Below are 15,096 nucleotides of genomic sequence, written 5' to 3' on the forward strand. Positions count from 1 at the left end.
TTGAGAGAAACAAAGCTTTCATTTCGTAAAATATTGATTTATTCGTATTTACAATGTACATGCATAAAAATCTATACATGTAAAAGCATGAAAAAAAGAAAGCATCATACATCTTGACGGACTAATCAAAAACAATTAGACCTTTCACGGCATGATATCTAAAAACAATTATTTACAAAGTTGAGAGTCAAATCGAAGCACAGAAAGAGTTAAAAACATTTGTTGTTAAAAACTACAAAACTGAAAGTTACTCCCGCCACATCTGGCAACCATCATAATAATCTTCCTAGTGACAAATGAAATGCAATAATAATAACAGATTCTTTATATTGTACAACACCAACCAATCACCAATAGAATGAAGTAGAAAGGAAACTGGCAGCCTTTGAAAGCCAGCTAGATGACTGCTCTTCATGAGGCCCACGTCTGGCCAGCGGTTGATCTCCTTCTCTCACAGGACTTGGTTCATCTGGTAAATATTGAGGCATGTCAGCTTCATTATGTTCATCATCTTCCGTCAGGTCTGCCCCAAATGCTAAAAAAATCTGAAACCAGATACAGAAATATTCACTTTCCCTGACAAAATAGATGAGCGGCGATTTTTTTTCTCATCGAGTAGAACTCAATTACAGGATGAGTAGGGAATGCTCATATATTCCTGAATTATGAATAAAAATGCAAATGGCTCCTAATTAAATATGGACTTTTTGGTTTACAAGTAAATGTATTACATAATATATCAGATGTTAAAGACAGAATTCAACTACACAGTTTTTAAGAAAATCATTTCGCTTACCTCATTTCCATCATCACCTTTTAACACTTGCTCTGCCGACATTAATTCACTCATGGCTATAGCGTGAGCTAAAACCTACAAATAGTTTCCGAAATGATTAGGGTACCCGTTGAAGATAACTAAGGCTGCATACGAACATAATGAACCCACTGCAAACGATTACCTCTGGCTTCAAGTCAAGACGTGTCCGTATGATTGCTCTTTTCTTGGCAAAGTTAAAAGTGATGCTGATTACACCTCGAACATGGATGATATTATTTCGACAAATGTCCATATCTGCTTTATCTTTCAGTCCCTTTATTTGCAACACAATAGTTTTACCCTTACCGGCGTGTCCACCTAAAAAGAAATTCTTCTTACGTCTGTGCGCTCTTTTTGGCGTGATACACCTAATAAGGAATGAAAGAACTATTTCTCAGTGACAAATAGCAGGTTAACAAGAAAATTTTGACCAACCTCCCTCTAGCCCTAAACAACAGTCATAGTCTAAGAAAGATCTTTGCTGATAATTTACCCTTCAATTGAAGTATTGCTGGTGTCCTTAACTAAAACCGCTTTGTTACATTCTTGACTAAATATGGACAGTAGTTTTTCAGCCATGTTCTTCACTTGATTATCTGCAGTTCCACTGAAACAGATATCACTATATAAGGGTTCAGATGAAGATAACGAAGTGAATTAATTATAATAAATACACACAAAACTAAAAATAAGAATAGATAGAAAAGAAATGTATTACCAGTAATAATACATATCAACTATGACGTTAACGTGGCATTTTAATCTACTTACTTAGCAACAAGGTTTTGAAGCTGTGTTTTCATGCCCATAAATGTTGCCAGAAATTCAACTTCACCTTTGCATTCGGTCAAAAGTAAAAGCGTCTGAAATAAAAATGGAGGAAAGTCTTTATCCATCAATTCATAAAAAGACTTACAACTCAATCGACACCGAAACATTTTAAATACCTCTAGAGCAGATTTCACAATTTGGACATCCGAATTTGACAACACCATCACTAATCCACCGATACATGTTGGGTCCTGAATCGAAAAATTCACAATTAATTGAAAAATTATGTTATATTATTGGTAGCTTCTCCGAATCCATTCCAGATACTTACCCGAGCGAGAGCCAACCTTTTCAAAGGGTCAGATGCCATTACTTTGAATGCAGCAATAGCCAATGATCCATCAGTGCCAGAATTATTATCATTCATCATATTGCTAAAAATTAAAATCTCAAAATTTTTACAGGTTTAAAGTTAGGAAAGTTAATGATTGGTATCTATTTATTTATACTATAGACTACTACAATCCCTAGCTAGCGACCTCCCTGATAACGCCCTCTCTAAAGTTTGCTCTATTATCACAGGAATGATTCTTTCTGTTGTATGCCCATATATCATGGCATGGCTGGCAAGAATTGGCAAGGCAGAAATATTTTTTCGGGAATATAAAATCTACTAACGAAGAAGAAGAAAGAAAAGTGTCAAAAAAAAGAGAGAATGCCAATAACTAACGTTAACATGGCCAATAATGACGAATGTTACTTCTTCACCCATCAACAAACGACCTCCATCTGATATACAGTAGGCCCTACAATACCTAAATGACAAAGAAATTGAAGTTTTGCCATAACAATTTTACCAAAGTAAGTAATGGTTCTGCAAGCGTATTGTAGTTGTTTAAATCTAGTCGCGTGTGACGTAGTACTTATTTCCGGGTGAGCCCCACCATCTAGCGGAATTAATTGTAAAAATTAAAATACGGAAATGGACTGATATGAATATCAATCCAATTCCGTATTTAGATACCGCTTCTCTGCATGGCATAGGCACACATTCTGTATAGATCGTGATCAAACATTAGTCTACTAGTACCTAGCCGTCGTTCCGCAAACGGTTGTTGGGAACCGGTAACAACGACTGGTATTCAGACTAGGTCACACATTTGCATTAAGAATGTCAAAAACTGGATAGCTCAAATACATGTAGTTCGATACACACGCGCAATGATGCCTCAGTTGAAAGAATTTCTTCAGCAGAGATCCGTAAAATCATTTCAAAAGGGTTCTTAGAATAACTTCTTTTATTTACAAAAATATCATAACAAATCATTAGACAAACATTTTCATCGGCTGGTGCTTAAAAAAACAGAATCTTCTTCACAATGGAAGAATTAATGTTTTTATTTTACCCTCGAAATTCTAAAAACTAACAAAACATTCCACAAATGAGTCACACATGTTTTCATATCTTCGATGATTAAGTTTCCATATAAATGGCTCCATTCAAAATTCAACTATTTGCTGGAAACATTAGACCAAGTTTACATGATAATAACTTTGTAGGCAGACATTCTCTAAATAATAATAATCTATAATCTTATTACAGTCTAGACAAATAAGTGATCATTGAAATCAGAGAAAAAGTTTTTGATTTAGTTTCCACATTTCTCAATTCATTTGAATTTCATTCTGAAATACTTCATCAACCATACACACACTTAATGCTTCACTTAAATCCATTCCATAAAAATATCTCTAGCCATTGAAAGGATTTTCTTTTCAAAAGGCGCCCTTGTAGTAGACAGCCACCAAAAAATTAAAATTGATCAAACTCACACTTCATCACAGACAAATGCTATTTTCCATAGTGCATTAGTAATTTCTATTCTCTAAAGGCTTATTAAACAAGCTGAAACATCATCTGAAAAGCTCAAACTTTCAAAAATTCATGTAGATGTTTACAATGTATGTTGCAGTATAAAATTTTAACCTTAAATAAAAGAAAAGCTAAAATAGGGCCAGGGCAGATCTATAAACCGGTCAGCAATTTCTCTCAGCTAACGGTGAAAGTAGTGATCGAACAGTCTGATTTGATTTTCGACGAAAACTACTCGGCTTTACCAAAGACGGTTTCTCCTGAAAAATTAAAAAACATTCACATTTTCAACATGTATGTTTTTTGCATTGTTATTTACTCAATGACTTATGAAATCCACATTGTTTCAGTTCCACATAGTTTAAGTCTTAGAGAATCACATGTACATGTAGTTGATATGGAGAGATAGTCGTTACCAAGGTACACAATTTTCCAGCTATTATCAAGTTCATTTCTGTGTTGTGTTTATACTTACAATTCCGGATTGGACATCGTTCGGAGAACATGGACTAGCTGGATTATTGATATTCTCTTTATCAGGACTGTAAACTCGTGCATTAGCAAACTTTTTCTTCAACGCAAATGCAATCATATTAGCGGGATCATCGGACAGCTTCGGAGCTTGTCGTAATGGAGTTCCACCTGGCGATCTGAAATATCAAAATTGCGGGTAAAAGTACAAATCAGTTTAAAATGATGAGTGAATCGCAGATCACTAACCTTGCTATTGAACGCAACTTCACTGTTCCAAGCCCCTTCAGCACTTCTCCCATGTTTGGCGTAGACTTATTTCTACCTGGTATGTCTATCGGTTCAGAAGTGCCCGCTTTTTTAGCCTTATTCTGCAAATACATGTAATATAAACATCAGGCCTAAATATTACCAAGTGTTACAAATAGGTTAATGACAATCGACATCAGTCGTCCTGTAGAACTAATTGTTTTAAAACTGACCAACTTCATAGAAGTCCCGATCATTTATGATTGAAGCTCACCTGTTTAATGATATCAGCTACTGTCGTTTTTGTTCGATTAACTGGTATTGGTGGAGGTGGGGGTGGAGGTGGTGGAGGAGGTGCCATAGTACGACCAATGACAGCTGGAGGTGGTACTGGTATCGCAGGTGGTGGATCCGTCACTGTTATCGATGGAATAGGTAGTGGTGTGCTTGTAAAAACTGGAAGTAAAGTACAGAAAAATATTAATTCAAGATGTATAAAGGGATTCAGCTCTTTCAAGAAAAATCTTGACACATTTTCCAATAGCTCTTTACGAATTAACAAACACCTTCTTGTTGATCCAGTGCAGATTTATCCGTCATTTGCATTGTAACGATACTTGCTATCTGTTGTCTCATTTTCTCGAGCTCGTCCTGCAGTTCTGAAATGCGCTGTAGCGATACCGGATCCGGCGTGGAAAAACTTTGGTATGAACTCTTCTCACTGGGAGGCGTTATGGGTATATCAATATCACTGCTGCATGCACTTTCTCCAATTTGTATCCTTGAAGAAAGGAAAAGATGATTGGTCCAAAATAGCATTTAGGCAGAAGTATATTATCCAGACTAAAAATCAAGATAAGGTCATAAAGATTTAAGCCCAGTTTTTGGTGACTTGAGTCGTGCTCTGGGACTAGCATCAGTAACACTTACTTATGTCGAATTCCATTACAAAATGATTGCTCATCTAACCAAACTACATCCCCGAAATTAGCGCAAGACGGAAGAGATGACAGAGAGACAGAATCATTTGACTGTTCACCCAAAGATCTCCTACGCAATATCTGCTTATCTCTTACCATACTGGTCTAAAATGATAAAATTCATTCTATCTTGTTCAGAATGAAATAAACCTTGACAACAGGTAATACCGCTGAGGGTCATATCCTGAATTTACCTGAATGCGTATACGTCTTGCTGGATGAATCGGTATTGCGCTACCAATTCTACGAATCAAACTCCTTCTCTTTATTTGTCTTTCACCATCTGGGTCATCTACCAACCAATCCGGTATTGGCTAAATAAATCCACATCAAAAATAAAATATATCATGACACTGGAACAACAGAGACCACTTAAACTTAAATCCTTTCAGGCTGAATAATTGCTGAACTGCATCAAAATTCAACAGAGAGAAAGCTATCGATTTTCTAATGAAACTTGGAGTATGACAGATAATCCGGACTAAAAATTACCACCTTAATTAGTATTTTAACCGACTTACACGTAAGGCTTACTCTACAATACATGAGAAAAATTTTGGTGAACTACCTGAAACAGATCGAATCCCAAAAAATCAAGGACAGTTCTTATAACACCAAAGAATCCAAACACGTCCATCCAGTTTGACTAAATCAAAACTTCCAATTCTTCCAGGGACAGAGAGATGGAGGAATATGAACCGACAATAGTAGTTAGGTCGAGATTTTTCTTAATCATCCACAAATAAAACCTAAAAAAATAAAAAAGATAGTTATTCGTTTATAAGCTGAAAGAATCCGTTTAGGTCGACCTGACCATTTTTTTACTGATTCGATTTGATATTAAATTGCATTATTGGATTGAATTTTTTTCTACTACATCATTCTAAATCTAATCGTCTGAACGTCGACGGAGCCGTGTCGCGAGGATCGATGACGATAGGACGACGATGTGTAAGATATATATTCAATTACAGAAAAATATCAAGAGAAATTCACGGATTACTAGTGTTATTTCGACAAGTCTACTGTCTTACTCAGTGCTTAAAAATGATGAAAGTAAAATAGTGTGTGAACGAAAACTTTCAAAGCTTCCGCATTTCCCTCAGAGTCGGGGGCTAGTACTCGAGTTCGAATCCCATAAATTACAATTCAATTCAATTCAAATCTTTATTCAGCATAAACTGTGTCGTAAAAAATCCCTTTAATCATTCATTGCACTAACGTTACTTGGGAAATTGTAAATGTGATTGTTTGTTTTTTTATCTCCTTTTTTAATCTCTGTATATAGCCCATCATGCTTTCCATGAAATGAATTTGTACCGTAATACTTTTGGCACGGCGGTATATATTGTATTCTGATAGATGGCACCTTTGAAGTTTCAAGACCAAGTTGCTGTAGCATTAATTTTGTAAAAAAAATCCTTGAAGGTAGCATAATACATATAAGGTCCGTCCAAGAATTTCATTTTGTACACAAGAGCATTCTACTAGTAGCCGAAATCAGACTTTACCATGGCAGCCTACGGTGAAATGAAAAACGAAGAAACGTTTTATCTAATTCCATTTTATTCATTAAAAAATTTAAGTTCACTAGTAGCTTTTAGATCTTAACTTTACAAATATGATTTTATTTTACATGATTCATAACACTTCGTAAAACACATTAGATTTGATGGAAATGGACAATAAGATTTTGACAATTGGCTGCTGAGCAAAGAAATTCCCTGCACAGTCTCTGATGGCACTATTTGTACATAGAAATAATAGAAGCACAAAAATAATTTATTGCTAAGGTATAATTCATAAATAAATATGTCTTTTAAAAGATAAACACTTATTGACGACAATTGTGTGTACAGAGCATTCATAAGGCAGTGCAGAAAATTTCATTCATTTTGTACCAAACTATTTAAGTCCACTAATAATAGGCCTATGATTTCAGCATGTTGGTGCTGTATAAAAAGATTGGCGATGAGCCTGAAATCTTTTCCGAACAATAACTAATAGGATGCACATTCCCTGTTTATCCGGATGAAATACTACTGTATATGGTAGCCGCCAGACCTATCATAGCTCCTTGGCTTAGATAATTTTTTTTCTGTTACTTCTTTTGTACAAGACAAGTAGGCTTTAAAAAATCCATCAATACGCTAACATTAGTGTAGTAGAAGTTGCATAAAGAAAAAGCTTGTTCAGAAATCATCATCTTTCATGTTCAGGTACTATCAATGTCAAACCAAAATTTTAAGCCCTTTTGACCCTGACGTTTAATCAATCGTTGCTTGGTATGATAAATTAGACAACCCTGGTACCGGGTATGGAGATATCAATTAAGACATCTGAACAGTGCTAAAATTTCAGAATACAACTTCAACCATAAACAACATATGATCAACTAATTCTAAAGATCTAAGTATTTTAAAAGTTTCTGAAAATACGTGTACACAGTTTACAATACGTGGCATTTTCTGTACAGCATCTTTTTCATTAAACAATACATCATCATGATCAGCATCTATTCACAAATAGGAGGTATATTACAATAACTTAAATCATGATAAACGTTTTTTGCCATATTTACAATTATTAGCATTATGTAAAATGACAATGGGTCTGGAACTATGGAAACAAGTGCTTTTAATTTTCAAAATGGAACTGAGCAAACCATTGAGCAATGAGAATAGGACTGACTCAAGTGTTTTAGAACTTCAATTACGATGTACTACAAATAAAGCTTATCTTACATGAACTGCAGTTAAAGCATTACTCTAATTAAACTTAATTGATTTTTCACCTAGTGACCAATAGAATATCAGTAATGGAATGTCAAATCAGTAGCTTCAGCGCATGAAATTCAGCAAATAAAAAATTTTGAAGTAGGGCCTACACTATGAAAAGATTTTCATCAGGATTCACTCAAAATTCCAGTAAGCAATAGTAGGGAATAGTGTGTGCTTTTTCATTGGATTTATCGATATAATGTTATCATACACCCAACAATAATCATTAATAGCTTATAATCGTGAAAGTAGTCAAATTACAGCAGATATAGGTTTGAACATCAGTTGATGATAGAGTTAATGGAATTCTTTGAACCTATCATGAACAGCTGGTCTAATACATCCATACGGTAAATATGGTATAATATCGAAGCACTAGTTTCCTGTATATGAATTATTCCATGAAAGCTAGTCAACAGACATTTTGCCATCTGCGCAGTTGAAATGATGATGACAACGAAATCAACAGTTCTCTTCCATGTGGAGAATGACACAGTTCGTTTGTTAGATGATGTCCTAGAACGAATTGTGCAATGAGAACAAGTGCTTTAAATTTGGATTAATCCTATCAATTCAAAATGCATTCAAACCACAAATCATCTCTAGATGGATGAACACTAACATACACAGAACACATGGTTTTTACATATCGGAGAATGAAAGGAAAAATAATATACGATACAGATTAAATTTCGGTCTACTTATATAAATAGATGCTCTTCTACAGTGGTACATATTTTCTGGTTAAATATTTGTTGCATATTGAAGATTCCATAAATTGACATGTACTACAATATACCAGCAAGTGGCAAGTTGAAAATTCCTCTGTGTATGGAACCATCACGTTGATCGAAATGATGATCAACGCTTAGCAAATTTCGACTCAGAAATTGTGAAGATGTAAATGAGTTAGACTGTATTTTGAACCAATGATATTATGCAACTGATCTGCAACCACTTCACTGTTTTTTGTTTTCATTTGCGAAAGATATCCTCAGTTACCCCAAAGAAGAATGAATTCACCCCGGTCATCACAAAACCAATAAGAACACTATCGTATTTACAGAGATTTCAGCCACCGAAATTGATAATGGGAATCAATATAATAATACATATGTTAGTTAAAAGTTTAGATGACAACCAATTACGATAAAAATTGAATTTCAACTAATATCAATTATATTTGTTTATAATATGATCAATATATAGCTATATTTTCAGTATATAAAACCCTATGCTCGTTTTTTTTTGCTATTAATTACATATCCTTTTTAATCATAACTTGAGCTGCACTACTTTGGTATCAATTATTTATTCAATTTTATGAAACGAGTACCTTATCCACAATATATCATGATATCATTTCATACACTTTACATAAATGAAATGATACATGATTATAGATCAATGTTAAAAAACCATTCAAAAATGAAAAGCGAACATCAAAATGCTCAATATATCCACTTGCATTTGCAAATTAAAATTACTTTCATATAAAGAAGCTGCCAATAATACAGACAATTTCTCAACATTCTAATGGATGAAAAATCAGTATTTGCGCAAACAATGTCACATTATTTGTATTGATCTTCCATCAGAATGATAGATAGATGAAATCAGAAAATATTGGCTATATTTGCACATGTACCTTTTAGAAACATAACAATCAAACATTCAGCGACAACATATTCACTAAATTTAACTATGAAAGCTTTATGATGAAAATAAAACTGTTACATTGCCATCTTGAAATATGCAATTTTAAAATACACAATTTCCATCAGTAATGTAAACGAAAACAATGAATTCACTCGTAAAAAATGACCATAACAACTTGATATTTGTGACCATTTCTCATATGCATGTAGGCCCACATTTGCAGAAAGGTACATTAACTGTGAGTGTTCACAGTTTTTAGATATAAGCTTGCATGCACTTGAAATCGCTGTTTGGTATTTTCATTGAATATACAGTGCATCAGCTTACAATACATTTCAGTTGTTCAGGAAAATACGAGAGAAAATGAAAATACGAAATTGTGAAATAGCTAGTGACATTCACCAACAATAAAATATAGCCCACACAATGCAGCAAGTATCACCAATATATCACAAAACGACATTACTGACTGTATAGTAGGATATACAACATGCTTCTTACACATTCTTATAAAAAAATATGACATGACATCCATTATTTCCTTACAAGATATTAACAATAATTAGAATCAGGAGACAATTAAAAAAACTATTTGAGCACAAAGAATCCAGTGAATACCGGTATATGATTCTGTACATACATGTATCTGAAGTTTTGTTAAGATATTCTGTTGAAGTTTCACTATTTTCAAGCCAAAGATGAGCCAAATGTACCGAGTGTGCCCCTACCGGGATTGAAAGCAACCTAGTTTACCCAGTGGTACCGCATAATCTTCAGGAATTGGCTTAATTAGAATACCGGTAATGACAATTGACCCGTATGTTGAATTTAAGTTTTTCGACTTCTTGGATGCTTTACACCAAAATATTCATTGTTCATTCAATATATTCAGCAAGGTTTTTTCACATATTGACAACACCGTTTACAATATAGTTCTTAAAGAGGAATTTCACAACAAATTGCAGTCTAGTTGGTCAAGCAAACCAAAATATTCACTTCTCAAGCAAAGAAAGCACCATACACGAGATTGGAAACATAATTTGTAACTGTCCAGTAACAAGTAAAGTTACAAATAATGGCTTATTCATGAACTGTTTATTGTTTGTGGTGTTAGCCAGTGCTGCTTGATCTGAGAGTTGCACTAAAAATGGCTATAATACCACCGACTGTAAATGATGGGTGTTTTCTTTTTCAGCAATGTCATTTTCCCTCGCAATAGATCTGTTGAAGTTTTACTATTTTCAAGCCAAAGATGAGCCAAATGTACCGAGTGTGCCCCTACCGGGATTGAAAGCAACCTAGTTTACCCAGTGGTACCGCATAATCTTCTGAAATGATGATATAGTTCCGACTGTAAATGATGGGTGTTTTCTTTTTCAGCAATGTCATTTTCCCTCGCAATAGATCTGTTGAAGTTTCACTATTTTCAAGCCAAAGATGAGCCAAATGTACCGAGTGTGCCCCTACCGGGATTGAAAGCAACCTAGTTTACCCAGTGGTACCGCATAATCTTCAGGAATTGGCTTAATTAGAATACCGGTAATGACAATTGACCCGTATGTTGAATTTAAGTTTTTCGACTTCTTGGATGCTTTACACCAAAATATTCATTGTTCATTCAATGTATTCAGCAAGGTTTTTTTCACATATTGACAACACCGTTTACAATATAGTTCTTAAAGAGGAATTTCACAACAAATTGCAGTCTAGTTGGTCAAGCAAACCAAAATATTCACTTCTCAAGCAAAGAAAGCACCATACACGAGATTGGAAACATAATTTGTAACTGTCCAGTAACAAGTAAAGTTACAAATAATGGCTTATTCATGAACTGTTTATTGTTTGTGGTGTAAGCCAGTGCTGCTTGATCTGAGAGTTGCACTAAAAATGGCTATAATACCACCGACTGAAATGGTATAATAAATACATATATGCATTGATTTTTTTGTACTTTACAAAGTTTAAGTAAATAGAAAAGACAATGTTTCTTTGTACACTAATCAGTGCCAGTGGCTGCGTGACAATTAAGGCAATTTCACTGGACCCAATATGTAGTATTCCTAGTTAAATATGCAACCCTGCTTCAGTTTTATATCTTGTGAGACGCTTTATATTAAACAATCAAAAATGAATACTCCCTATGAGACAAAATATTCAGTCTAGTTCCGTGAGCATGATCTCTCTAAAAGATTTGAATCCCATCTTGTATTGAATACGTGGGCGAAAGCAGACATTGAAAAACTGAGATGATAGACCAAGAGAGAGGCGCCAGCCGGCTGTGACATAAGTCAGAACATGGACGTATAATCTAGATTATAACGTCCATGGTCAGAACAACAACAACAACAACAGTGAGGTGTGTAGTAGAGTAGTCGATAATATCACAGGTATGCTTGAATATGAGGATGTAGATGGTTGAATCCTATAGAGCTCTGGCGAATCCCTGAAAAAACATTGAAAACAAAAAGGTTAGAATGATGCGTTCCTCATGGTCTGTATGAGGCAGATATTTTCATCAATCACCTGAGTTTATTGCTTTATGTTTATTGTAGTTGGATTGGGCGAAATAGCCTCGAATCCAAGTTGTCTTCTACTGGTCCTTCAGATGCTATATCGGGATGAGCATGCATGTGAATGGTTGATGGAATCGAAGCACCCGGATCAGACATTCGCTTGTGACGCAATCGCTCTGGCAAACTAGTCAACATCTCCTTACGTTTTATACCACCGTCATGATGTCGCCCTCCTCGATTGTGGAATGCCTGCTGAGGCAACCTGTTAGAATCACCATCTACAGGAATTGAAGCCAGTGGCTCCCGTGAAGTCCGTGAAGACAACTTAGTTGATGTATAAGTTGTCTTGCTTAGCATTTTTTGTACAAATGGAAATGATGCCCTTCGATTTTGCAAATACTTCTGGGCCTCCTCAGGGGTTGGTGATAGGCTGGTTAAGCGGCTTAATTCGATGCTCGGACTTAAAGTAGTGATCCGCGGTCGCTGCGATAAAAGACCTTCTAAACTATGACTACGATTGTTCCCGGAGATTTTGTCCAACGATGCAGCTTTGTCTCGTATATGTTGATATGAGGTAGACTGATTCAGGTTCATGCGTGGTGAAATTTTCAACACATGCGGAAAACTTTGCCGGCGAACCAAATAGCTTGGGGTCTCGATTTTCGGCACGCTCGGAGGTAAACTATGTCTACGTAATTGCAATCTAATAGGCAACTCGGCTTCTACCTCATCAGGGTCTAATTTGTATCTTGTTTCGGTAACTATTTCTGTTTCACTAATTGACACTCCATCTGCTGTTACTAATGTCTCTGTCGAAATCACCGGGGAAAAATTTGATAAACATTCATCCAGTAAATGATGGGTGTTTTCTTTTTCAGCAATATCATTTTCCCTCGCAATAGATCTTTGTTTTTCTACCTCAGCTTCTTTTAGGACGTTTTGCCAACTCTCACGGTTTTGAAGCAAGTTATTCATCATCATCTCTCCCAGCAGCGTTGGTAGAAAACGGAACCATTCTTGAAACAGAGGTCCTACGACGAACTGTATAAATCCTAAAAAGCAAAAAAAAGACAGTTTTAAGTAAATGCTCCAATTTTCCTCAGTAATAAAACAGCAACTGCTGTTGCTAAAGCCTGGTTATGATCATTGAATTTCAACACAAAATATGTATCAACCGACTCGATGAGTCACATATTGTTTGATAATGTGACCCATAAGACTAAATATATAGTACAATCATACTATGCCCGAATACACTCAAATTAAGTTGTACAATGCCGGGTAATAAATTTTTCCCCAAACTATCTCTCTAAAATTTAGATGAAATTGCGGTGTAGATAGAAACGAGGATTTTTAGGCTAACATGATGGAAGATACACAATGAGCTGGTTAGATGTTAATAAAAACAATTCAAAAACGCCCAAGGTGAATTTTTCCATTGTTTGAATAGTTCTAGTTTGAATAGTTGAAACCCAAGCCCCTGTCATCGGACATGCAGAATATAATCGTTCGAATGAATATGATTGATGAATCGTGAAATCGGATCAACTTCTCAAGCAAAAACATCATATCACTAACGACATTCATCAACATCAGGCAGTGGTGTTGGTAGATGCTGTGATGATGGTGAATGTATGATCTGTTTCCACCATCGTTGACTCACTATTGATTTATGCAGCTCTTTTACCCTGTCTAAATCAGTTTAGGCTGTTATGACAATTTTGCGACAATACAGACGAAATTGAAGCTGTTTTTAGGACAATTTATGTCGCACCGAATATGATGTATTATAACCAATATGGACTATAAGAACAACAGTCAATAGTCCAAATCAACGCCAGGGTGTAAATCATACTGCTTCAATTCTTTATCAATTAATCGATCAGACACAACCAACATTTTTGCCAAGATCTTTAATCTATCTAATAACACTTGGCTGTACACCAGCAGCAGCTTATGGCATTTGAAAACCAAGCTATTTTTAATAACTCGGGTAAAAGTTCAAAAACAGAATCAGATCAAGTGGCTGCAGGGAATTAGCCTGAGAAAATGTATACAGCATAGGAAAAATGAAAAAGATATATTTCATCTCATTAATGATGCTCATTAGTGAAAATCTGGCTAATCTTTTCATAGGAAGCAATGTATTTTGAAATTCCCTTCAGGTTCTAAGACACATGACACATCTGAAATTTGAGATATAACCTTAAGCTAGCAGTATCAGTTTCAAATAATCTGAAAACTGTTCATTATAACTAATCCTTTGGGAGATACATTTGAACAACACAAATGTTAACATTCTGAACGGTTAAGCTGTAGAGAATTACAGAGAAGACATTTAGTATTACACATAGACCAGTAACCTAGAAGTATCAATCAATGATAAGAAGTAACACTTGGAAATGTTCACTTATTCATCCATCGAAACAAAGCATTCACCTTCATTCAGCGATATTTAAAGAAAGTAATTAGTGAAATCAGGGCAGGAGAGCACCTGTAGAGCATCAGATAGTGCAATAATAGAGGTATGAATTGGTAAAGAGCTCAATGCAAATTCAAGATCTGAACTGACTGATGCTTTTCAACTCCCCGGTGTAAACGTGGCCAGTTCGCAACCAAATAAGAATGTAATTCTTACCAGATTGAATTTTGGCAACTGTGGTATTATTTCTATCACAATTAGGTGTAACCGGAATACCTAACTTCTTCTCAAACTTTCCTACAATGTGAAGAAGATTGAAATAGAAATATCAAGTCAAACAATGAATATGACCCTATGGGTAAAATAATGGAAACTTAGATCGCGTACAGTTTGATTCTAAAAATCCAAATTTACCTTGTCTGAAGAACTCATCGCAAACACTATAACTCCATTTCTTACTGAGTTCCCAATGGCGACACACATTGCAAATGTCAGCACATTTTAGCGCAATCTGAAATTCAGTTACATTTAGAAAATGATTAGATTTATGCGGTTAACTGA

The 15,096-nt window shown here is 35.1% G+C and overlaps 3 protein-coding genes across 8 annotated transcripts in view; all 3 read right to left on the minus strand.

Moving 5' to 3' along the window:
* Positions 1 to 97: 97 nt before the first annotated feature.
* LOC141900221 (armadillo repeat-containing protein 1-like) lies at positions 98 to 2,499 on the minus strand. 2 transcript variants are annotated; one of them, XM_074787012.1, is made up of 8 exons: positions 2,446 to 2,499; positions 1,920 to 2,022; positions 1,765 to 1,839; positions 1,589 to 1,680; positions 1,311 to 1,424; positions 960 to 1,185; positions 797 to 871; positions 98 to 545 (listed from the first exon to the last, which is right to left on the minus strand). In XM_074787012.1, exons 2-8 carry the CDS (start codon positions 2,016 to 2,018, stop codon positions 348 to 350), a joined length of 879 nt encoding a protein of 292 aa, XP_074643113.1. In that variant the 5' UTR covers positions 2,019 to 2,022; positions 2,446 to 2,499; the 3' UTR covers positions 98 to 347. The 2 variants fall into 2 exon arrangements, with proteins under 2 accessions (XP_074643113.1, XP_074643112.1); XM_074787011.1 differs by lacking the exon at positions 2,446 to 2,499 and adding an exon at positions 2,319 to 2,371.
* A 442-nt stretch (positions 2,500 to 2,941) lies between these two features.
* Positions 2,942 to 6,268, minus strand: LOC141900057 (mitochondrial fission regulator 2-like). Its single transcript, XM_074786767.1, has 9 exons — positions 6,196 to 6,268; positions 5,730 to 5,910; positions 5,356 to 5,475; positions 5,112 to 5,266; positions 4,748 to 4,962; positions 4,456 to 4,637; positions 4,182 to 4,303; positions 3,937 to 4,111; positions 2,942 to 3,721 (listed from the first exon to the last, which is right to left on the minus strand). Exons 2-9 carry the CDS (start codon positions 5,796 to 5,798, stop codon positions 3,626 to 3,628), a joined length of 1,134 nt encoding a protein of 377 aa, XP_074642868.1. The 5' UTR covers positions 5,799 to 5,910; positions 6,196 to 6,268; the 3' UTR covers positions 2,942 to 3,625.
* A 459-nt stretch (positions 6,269 to 6,727) lies between these two features.
* LOC141899283 (high affinity 3',5'-cyclic-AMP phosphodiesterase 7A-like) overlaps positions 6,728 to 15,096 on the minus strand; it is a 46,583-nt gene continuing 38,214 nt past the window's right edge. For all 5 annotated transcript variants that reach the window (XM_074785487.1, XM_074785489.1, XM_074785486.1 and 2 more), the window contains 4 exons: positions 14,950 to 15,046; positions 14,752 to 14,832; positions 12,124 to 13,165; positions 6,728 to 12,043 (listed from right to left, as the gene is read on the minus strand). In XM_074785487.1, coding sequence (XP_074641588.1) covers positions 12,144 to 13,165; positions 14,752 to 14,832; positions 14,950 to 15,046 — 1,200 coding nt within the window. In that variant the 3' untranslated portion in view covers positions 6,728 to 12,043; positions 12,124 to 12,143. The remainder of the gene's footprint in view (positions 12,044 to 12,123; positions 13,166 to 14,751; positions 14,833 to 14,949; positions 15,047 to 15,096) is intronic.

Source organism: Tubulanus polymorphus, chromosome 2, assembly GCF_964204645.1.
Source record: "Tubulanus polymorphus chromosome 2, tnTubPoly1.2, whole genome shotgun sequence".
Taxonomy (NCBI): domain Eukaryota; kingdom Metazoa; phylum Nemertea; class Palaeonemertea; order Tubulaniformes; family Tubulanidae; genus Tubulanus; species Tubulanus polymorphus.